Genomic DNA, 9,997 nt, shown 5'->3' on the forward strand with positions numbered 1-9,997 from the left:
CACATGTACTTGCTCGTGTGCAGGTCAGCATATTGGTGTGTATGTCAGTGCACATGCATATGTATGTATGTATGAGAGAGGGACTGAGAATGGTTGGCGATAGAGAGAGGGAGAGCAAGAGAGCAGAGGTTTGTGGGGGTTGGTACGACATATAGAAGGTGCTGACCGTTGTAACTGGAGCACTCTGCAGGGGTTAGAATATGATTACTGAAATACTGGAGTGTCAAACAATAGTTAGTATGAATTGAAGATTACTTCATTATCAGTGCCCAAGAGATTGTGTCATGATTTATGAAATATTTTGTGCAAAGGCAGTCACACGGCAGAAACATTCATTTAGAGAGAGAGAGAGCGAGAGGGACAGAACAGCCAAAAGGAGAGAGGGAATGATGGAGACAAAATAGAAAGCAGGGTGTTCATGATAATCCCCTCCTCCGTAATCACAGGAAGGTGGTGTGGTTGTCATAGCAACCATTTCCTAGGTGACGGGTGGTTCCTGGCAACCAGCCACTCCCATCAATCGTTTGCAGCGGACTGCAGGGTAGAGGCTCTGTCTCTGTGCCGTCACAATGGAGATCATCCATCAGTGTTTCACTGTGCAGTGTGGGCAGTCTTTAAGATAAGAAGAAAATCACCAGGAAAGCTGTGTTTCTACCTGATACTTCCTTCATATTAACCTCTCCCTCAGTTTAATACTCAATCTCCTTGATTTAGCATGGAGTACCGAAGTGAGAAACTGGGTCATCGTCAATGTCTGACGATTTAAGTATCCTAACAACACCGATAACTTCAATAATGGCGTTCAGAAAGAAAGGGACCCACAGAACCACATATCTTAAAGCTTTATTGACACCAGCATCTACAAGCAGGACATTTAAGCAACAGAAACAACATCCAAACTGTTTTTTAATAAAAAAATGTAAGCAATGCCATTCTCTCTCACTCACTTTTTAACTCGCATCTGCCAATCAGCGGTGTGGGTTGTGTCCCCGCCCCCCACCCACCTATAAATAACACAGGAAGCCCTACAGAAAGGGAGGCAGATACAGTCAGACCATAGAATCATAATGCAGGAATAAGCAGTGTAGCTACACAACAGAGACAGACATGATCTGCATGATACTTAAGCAAGCACCACAGACACCCTCATGTACCATCAAGCCAAGTGCAGAGATTACATGAGATATAAAAAGTATATTGTATTTTTAAAAAAGTACAAAGTAGATACGCCGATACAGGTTTTAAACCCCATCCACTGTCAAAGTAGAGCTTAAGGTCTCAGGTCATATCAGCCAATCACCCAGCCACTGGCTGCTTGGGAGATTTTCTCCAAATGCCTGGGATCTAAATGAATCCAGATGACATCTTATCCCTTGCAATAATCATGACTTGAATCTGGATTAAGAACCATCATCTCATTCTCCTCAAGTCACATGTACTGGTATAATGCAGGAGACCCATAAAGAGCTCATGACGTCTGAATTTAGTTTAATATTTTCTGTTACCTAAATGTGTAATAAATGTGTCTTCATAAAAGGCTCAGGCAGCATATTCTCCCCACAGGCAGAGCAGGCAGCGCCCACATCATTAGTGTAGCAATCAGACAGCTGTGTGTCCAACACCATCAGCCCTCAGACCCAAACAGTGACCTCACATTGTGACGGGAGGTGAGGTCATGATTCACACAGGGCTTTAAATAGGAAGAGACTGATAAAGAGAGAATTGGAGAGTTAATTAGAACTTCAAACTATGACTGCACTGCAGCCTGTGGTAGATGAGTGGTGTAGCCAGATCTGGATTCAGTGGAAATCACTGTGAATAGGAATAGCTTATTGTTTATCCCATTAAACCTATATGATTGAGATATATACAGTATTATTTAAGTTCAGTATTTCATTTCAAATGAAGACTGGATGGATTGTGAGTGCAGGGCCTATAAGGTCATACATGACATGCACTGGCGTCAAAGGAACCCCCTTTCTGTCTCACTCGTCTTCAGATTCTTTCTCCTCATCTCTCTCTCCCCTTCTTTTGGCCCTTTCCCTTCATTGTGACGTGTATATACTGCTGTCTGTTCTAATTTCTCATTTCTAAGACCTAATGCCTTGCATTAAATCTCTGCACTTCGGGGTATTGCTGGGAGAAGAGATACTCTATGTCTATAAATTTAAAATAACATTTTGGCTAAATTCTTAATCAGGGGAGCGCTACATTCACATTTCATAAAATAATTTAGATTGTTTGTCTGTACACTGTATCAGATAAAAGATTTGAATGATGTATTGCAATACAAATGTCATACAGTAGGCTACACAATGCACTTGAATAAGTCACATAAAAAGCAGTGTTAACAATTGTTAGGTCAAAATATCCAATAAAAACATGACAATTCATAAAACATTGTAAACTTTAAAAACATGGCCAGAGTATTGTATTGCACCATGCCAACATAAATACATTTCAAATATACAACAATAAATATTTTTTAAGTGAATATAGTAACATTTCTTATATAAAGTACACATGGTTTCTTCCTCTAAGCTTCCTGTTTAACACTGAATTCTCCTTGAGCTGATTCTCTGAGGTTTGTTCACAGTGACAGGGACACTGGGAGTGTGGGATGGAGTAAGTGTTACAGTAATTGGAACCTGGCAGAGGCCTGTGGAGTTTAGTTGAGAAGGCTCAGACAGAGGTATGATAAATTGTTGTAAAGTGAACCCCTTTAGTGCCTCAGATATTCTACATACAGTGTTGGCTACATTTGACCCTCATATTGTCCTGCTTAGGCAGGTAGGAACTAAATATGGGTATTTCTCGCTGTCCTGAGTTTTTCCTTGGACATGATTCTCACACAAAAAATGGATTATAGTCTGTGCTTTATATATATATATATACACACATGCTGAGCAGGAAATGTTTCTCATCAAAATATACTAAATATAGCGTCAGTGTCAAATGTGATCATGAAGATTTCAACCGTGAGAATATATTAGCTATCTCTGTCTGCAATGTGAAGTAGAGTAAGATGGGGTACTTCTCTCCTACCTGGCTCATTGAATGACAGGTATGAGGTCTTGATCTATCTTGTTACCAACTCAACATGCACATCCCATACCATGTCTCAGGAGATAAATAATCCTATAACATAGGCTGATGTTCAGAGTCAAAAACATAATTCAACACATTCAAGAAAATTGGTAAGGTCTAGAAAGCCAAATGATTAAAAACTTTAGTATTATTTCTAAACAAAATGTACAAAAGTTATCTATGCACACTACACATTCACAGATGAACAAAGATAGTTATTTCACTAGCTAACAGAGTTATGGCATTGACCATATTGTGACCTCTCACACATTCCCCAATAATGCATTGACATCACAATGATGAGGAACCCTCACAAGGACTAAACAGAATTCCCTTTTGTGTAATTGTGTTTCTTGGAGAGGTAAGGTAGGATTTTGGAAGATATTGAGTGCCTGGTCCCACATTTACAGTCAAAAGTCCCAGGGAGGGTGCTATGCATAATGACATCAGTCCAATGTTGTCTGAAAGACCTTGTGTTTGATGTTCCTTTCTTCTTTATGATATTTTCTAAATACAAGTACCTGTTGATGTAGCCATGCAGATTCATGCTTGATGGAAGATGAAAAAGGTAGTCTACAGTTTCTGAGGTGGTTGGTGTGGTATGTTTGGGCAGAGGGTTCGACGAGCTGCCCCCAGAGGTAACTGTTGGATCCCAGTGATTGAAGGAGGGGTGTTGGTCACTCTTAACTTCTTTGAATGTTCTGCAGCCGAATACCCCAGATTGAGGACATCATGGCAGGTCACTGCTGGCCCTGGAATCCTGCCAATAAATAGAAAACACAGTCAGCCAATAGGAGGTGGAGAGAGGAGGGGGATCAGCTTGACTGACAGCCTATAAGGAGTCACAATTCATGCAACTGTTAAGATCTCCAACTGGGGCTTGACTGGTTATTTCCACCATCAATCGAACATGGGTGGGCATTAGATACCAAGTTGCTTACTTTTACGGTCATAAACAATTAACATGCCTCTGGATTATGCAAGGAGGTGTGCATGGTAAAATCTATAAAATTGTCTACATGGGCTATTTCTCAAATCATTATCTTTTATTGTCCCCACAGGAATTGAGAAATTACAGAATGGCCAAATTGAAGAATGGATCTATCATGTGCATCTAGGTCAGATTAAAAAGCAAGCAAGTGAAATTTGAATAAAACCAAACAAATGACAAAAATAGGGCAACAGAAAGGGAGATGTACCATAGAGACATGCACATCACAGTCTGTAAGAGTGAAGGATAGGCAAGCTGGTGTTTGAACTACTTTAGTGCAATTGTTTATGTGTGTGTGTGTGTGTGTGTGTGTGTGTGTGTACGTGCAGGGCTAAAGGTAATATGTCTATGGAGGCCACAGTTAGTCTGTGTTAGACAGTGGCCGACAGGCATTGAGCAGCTCATCATTTCATTATTTCTCCCTGTATTGGGTCAATGATAAGATGTGGCTGCTGGGGAGCAGGGGCAGAGCCAAAATATGCAGGGATGTGTGTGGGTGTGACAGAGGGGCTGGATGCAGCCGCTGCTCTGAAGGTGGTGTGCACACTGAGCTTTGGAACAGGACAGTGCATACCTTAATCCTATCCTTTATCTGTGCTAGTTAGCACTTTACCCTGAGTCTCTGCCAAACAAACCACATATTGTCATTACTGCTCTGACCTGGCAGCCACTTTGGGCCTTATCTCAGCTGTCAGTGATTGGTTTCCCAATCTAATCACAGATGCATCACAATGAAGGTCAATGGGAAGAAGAGTGTGCCGTGTGTATCAGGGGAGGGGGACAGAAAACAAATAGGGAAAGGGATAGAGAAAGAGACCAGGAATTCAACCCTCTCTCTGCATCCTCTCTGGAAATCAATGTATGTCGGCTCTTTGCTGACATTTTATAATCCATGGCCCCTTTTACAAAGGAGACTGGACTCTGCCCACACAGAGTCAAACCCACATTAGGGGTGATAAAGTGACAATTAGACCTATCATTAGAGCAGGACAGCGACACTTGCACAAAAAAATAGTGAGAAACACAATTCTAGATTGAGCTACACCAATCAGTGCTCCTACATCATGTTACCAGCAACCAGCATACCTCCAGCTGTAGAATGGGCTTCCTTTCATTTTGAGTACTTTAGAACAGAAAAAGAGACAGGTTCAATGGTCAGAGTCCAACACACACACACACACACACACACACACACACACACACACACACACACACACACACACACACACACACACACACACACACACACACTTTTCCAAAACACAAGATCCACTAATCCAATCCAAATCTCTTGTTTGTTTTCATGTCATGTCAGTACAATAGAGAGGAGACTGCCTTGTCCCTAAGTCAGAGCTAAAATTAAAACAGTACTTCAGTTAGACAAGGTTAGCCTCTTATTGGACCTGGAAAGACAATGCACACAGACAAACACATCAACACAAAAGGAATTAGAATAAACTAACAATGTCATACATACAATGTTTAGCCTACACTGGCATTCCCATTATACTGTATAGAGCTCACATCAGTCCATTATTTTCCCCCAGGTTAGTTTTATTATTACACAAACCTCGGTCCTGGTTTTTGCAATTCAGCTCAGAGAATTGTAGTGTCTGAGACAACAGCAGACAGACGTTCTTGGAAAGCTATTTTTTGTTATTAAAATTGCATGAACTGCAAGCAAAGAATGAAAGGAAGTGGCACTAACATGACTTGGGAATTAGCATGGCTCAATGACTTAAATAAGCAAACTGAGCCAAACCCCAGTAGAGTGAATGACTGCAGGGCAAATTAAAAGCAAATACGTTTTTCTGTTATGTCTGCATAACACTTACACAGTAATAGCCTAGCGGTGTTCATACACCACAGGACTGGAACAGAGCTTAAATGGATACAGTGATATTCTTGTTCTACTTTCCCAGAGTCTGGTGAACTTGTGGATGCTATGCTTATGTGTGCTGTATAAAGAAAGTTAGCGTTGGTTCAACACGCCAATGCTAACTAGCAGTAGTGCAATTACTGGAACTCAACAGGTACAGGAGCAATGCTACTCACAGTATCCCTTAGCGAAACACTAGAAAACCTGCAGATATCCCATGCATAGAGGACATTTCGGCAAAATACATAGAGGATTTATTTAAAACTAAACTAAACCCTGGTCAGATAAGTAGTACAGTACTACTGTATTGGTTCATTAACTGGAGTGTAACCTGTCAGATAAGTAGTTATAAGTAGTACAGTACTACTGTATTGGTTCATTAACTGGAGTGTAACCTGTCAGATAAGTAGTTATAAGTAGTACAGTACTACAGTATTGGTTCATTAACTGGAGTGTAACCTGTCAGATAAGTAGTTATAAGTAGTACAGTACTACTGTATTGGTTCATTAACTGGAGTGTAACCTGTCAGATAAGTAGTTATAAGTAGTACAGTACTACAGTATTGGTTCATTAACTGGAGTGTAACCTGTCAGATAAGTAGTTATAAGTAGTACAGTAATACTGTATTGGTTCATTAACTGGAGTTTAACCTGTCAGTAAACATAAAAGGCTGAGAGCTGCACTGAGGTGACACAGGGTCTATAGGCTCATTCCTCTCAGTGGAATATGATTGTGTAAAGTTGGTCAAATGGTCAGTCTGGAGGATGCGCAGAGGACACGCATAGAAACCGGCAGAGGTGGCTTTGGTCTCAAAAATAATGCAGAGGTGGCTCTGGTATAAAAACTTTTTTTACAAAACAAGGCCCTGTTTGAATAGTATTTGAATGCATTCTTCATTAATGTAATCAGTGACACATGATAGTCTCTATGAAAGAAAGGCTACTGCTTTCATCAATCCAACCTTGTCAGATGTGTGATTAGATGAAGGAAGGAAGAGTGTGCATTTCATATAAGGAAGTATATGTCAGAGGAAAACTGCTCCGGGCCTCCATCTCAGAGGCGCACATACCTGTAGCGTGGATGCTCTTGAGTCGCTGGTCTCTGTAGGCCCTGTGCTTCTGGGTATACTGGACACAAAGTAGCCTGCTCCCTTCGGTACTATAGGCTGTCTGACAACCACCTTGCCTTTCCTGGTTTCTGCTAGAAACAGGCTGTACCAGTAGGCATCACTGGAGATGAGGGTGGAATCGGCTATGGTAGAGCTCCTCTGGCTGATGATACTGTTTCTGCTGATCATACTGTTCCTGTTTAGACTGTTCAGATTCATATTCATAGCAGGAGGCATCTTCAAGGGCTTCGGTTTCTGACACTTCAGCACGATGACCACCAATATGGTGATCAATAGCAGAAAGGATACTGAGCCCAAACCAATGACCAAATACAGATTTAAGTCTGTGAACAAGTCATATTCCAAAGGCAACTCAGTAGTTTCTGAGAATGGTGTCACCATGTGTTCTACTGTTGATATCTTGATGGTGACTGTAGCGGAAAGAGCAGGGTCTCCATTGTCTTTGGCGACAACAACCAGCCTCTGATGACGGGGGTCCCTATAGCTGAACATTCTTGTGGTACGGATCTCCCCATTGTATTGATCTAGACTGAAGAGGCTAGAGTCACTGATCTGTAGAAGCTGATATGTGACCCGTGAATTCTGTAATGAGTCTGCGTCAATGGCGATTACTTTGGCAACTAGGAATCCTTTATCAGTGGACCTCGGTATCACCTCTTCAATAACCGAGCCCTGCGCACGCCAAGGTGACACTATGAGCGGGGTGTTGTCATTCTGATCCAGAATGATGATGTGAACTGTCACATTGCTGTTCAGTGGAGGTACCCCAGAGTCTCTGGCCTCTATGTGGAAAAGGAACTCCCTCTCTCTCTCAAAGTCAAAGGTCTTCAGAGCGTAAAGGTTGCCATTCTCTGGATTAATAGAGAAAAGCATGGACATAGATGTGTTAATGATCTCCTTCTCCATGATAAAATACACTAGATACTGGTTCTCATGGAGGTCCGGGTCGAAAGCACTGAGTGACGTCAACAGTGCACCGGGGATGTTGTTCTCCACAACATGGATTGTGTAGAACGACTGGGGGAATATTGGCGAGTTATCGTTGACATCCAGTATCTCCAAGGTGATTGTCTCATTGTCAGATAAGCGAGGTGTTCCTTTGTCTGTGACTATGAAAGTGATTTCATATCTTGGAATTGTCTCACGGTCCAGTGGTTCTGAAACATGCAGAGCAAAGTAATCCTCCGAAGACTTATTAAGAACGAAAGGTAGGGATGTTTGTTGGTTCAAAGTGAGCTCAACTTCACCGTTGTCCCCAGAGTCCCTGTCGCTTATACTGATCACTGCTATTAATGTTCCTATGGCAACATCTTCCTTGAGCGTGCTTTTAAAAGATTTAATGGTAACCTCGGGATAGTTGTCATTCAGATCGGTAATAAATATCATTATTTTACAATCTCCGGATAACGAATTAGATCCTTGGTCTCTGGCTTGAATATATATATCGAAACTGTGGCTCTCCTCAAAATCAATCACATCCTTAACCTTTATTTCCCCTGTATTCGAATTTAGAGAGAACTTTTCTTGTGTCTTCTCGGATGTATATAACGTGTATGAATATAGCATCTCTGCGTTAGTGCCCTCGTCCAAGTCTGTTGCGTTCAAGGTCATTACTAGAGTTCCAATTGGGGAGTTCTCAGTTACATTAATAGCATATATAGGCTGGTTAAAAAAAGGGGCGTTGTCATTGATATCCAGAACCCTAACGATGATACTGGCTGTGCCTGAGCGTGCAGGGACCCCGCCATCTACAGCGGTTAGTATTAAATTATGAACCGCCTGTTCCTCTCTGTCTAAATTACTGTTGAGAACCAAATCTACGTATTTAGATCCATCGCTTCCCGTCTGTATGTCAATTATAAAAGACTTGCTTTCGCTTAAATAGTAAGTCTTAATAGAATTCGCACCGACATCTGCATCCACAGCATTTGTCAAAGAGAATCTCTCTCCTGCAGCGGTAGATTCTGAAATATCCAAGTGCATTGTCTCCCTTCGAAAGACCGGTGCATTGTCATTTATGTCCATAATTTCAAGCTCAATGTTAAAAATTCGAATGGGATTTTCAAATATGACATCCATTTTCAGAAAACAAGACGTTGTCTTGCTCGAGCATATATATTCCCTATCTATCTTTTCAAGTATGAACAGGTCTCCCGTTTCTTTGTTAATGTCCAAATATTTGTTTCTGTGGATGATGTCAAGCTTTGCCTTGCGTGTTATCAGAGTGCGAAGGTCAAGTCCCAAATCTGTAGCCAGGTTTGCAACAACGGAACCCTCTTGCATTTCCTCGGGAATAGAGTAGCGATTAATGGACAAAGCAATTCCCCACATCGCGCTGAATACAAAGAGAACGGTGACGCACCTTGTCCATACAGTTGCAATGGAAAGCGCCATTATTGCAAATAAATATGTTAAATTAGGTCAATACTTGAAGCAATCCGTTAAAGACGAATAACTTTACATCTACGAGCTATTGCTTACGTGAGAAACAATCCGTAGCCTTCTGTTCTGCACCGGGGAATTCATGCCGAGCTTCCACGCGGTACAACTGCGGTGCGCTGCTCTCCCAATCGTGATGACGTCTGCTGGGTAGTCGTCATTGAAAAGGAACAGCGACATGATGTGTGCTATGTAAAATGGTTGTACCTTATTATGAATGTTATCGTTTTACGAACGTAACGTTAGTTAATGTTTACAGACGAAAAGTAATATTTCGAAAGGTTATTGCAATGGTAAACCATTTCCTATGTGAGGCACTAACGGCTGCCTGTTTAAAAAGTTTGCATATGCACATTGTCTGAGATTCTGTGGTTGCACTCTAATTCTGTGGTTGTTCTCTTTTTTTGACTCATGTATGAATACCAATTTAATGAAGTACAACAGATCCAACGCAAGTTCTCAATAGTAATT

At 41.4% G+C, this 9,997-nt stretch overlaps 1 protein-coding gene across 2 annotated transcripts; it reads right to left on the bottom strand.

Moving 5' to 3' along the window:
- Window positions 1–827: 827 nt before the first annotated feature.
- Window positions 828–9,997, bottom strand: LOC109892547 (protocadherin alpha-C2). Of its 2 annotated transcripts, XM_020485159.2 has the most exons (3): window positions 7,028–9,997; window positions 5,165–5,201; window positions 828–3,847 (listed from the first exon to the last, which is right to left on the bottom strand). In XM_020485159.2, exons 1-2 carry the CDS (start codon window positions 9,479–9,481, stop codon window positions 5,190–5,192), a joined length of 2,466 nt encoding a protein of 821 aa, XP_020340748.1. In that variant the 5' UTR covers window positions 9,482–9,997; the 3' UTR covers window positions 828–3,847; window positions 5,165–5,189. The 2 variants fall into 2 exon arrangements, with proteins under 2 accessions (XP_020340748.1, XP_020340747.1); XM_020485158.2 differs by lacking the exon at window positions 5,165–5,201 and having other exon boundaries at window positions 7,028–9,996.

Source organism: Oncorhynchus kisutch, linkage group LG6 (genome assembly GCF_002021735.2).
Source record: "Oncorhynchus kisutch isolate 150728-3 linkage group LG6, Okis_V2, whole genome shotgun sequence".
NCBI lineage: Eukaryota > Metazoa > Chordata > Actinopteri > Salmoniformes > Salmonidae > Oncorhynchus > Oncorhynchus kisutch.

Coding starts and splice junctions, on each gene's coding strand:
- LOC109892547 (XM_020485158.2), bottom strand. CDS start 9,481: ATGGCGCTTTCCATTGCAACTGTATGGACAAGGTGCGTCACCGTTCTC. Junction 3,848..7,027: donor CAAGAGCATCCACGCTACAG/GTATGTGCGCCT, acceptor ATTTATTGGCAG/GATTCCAGGGCCAGCAGTGA.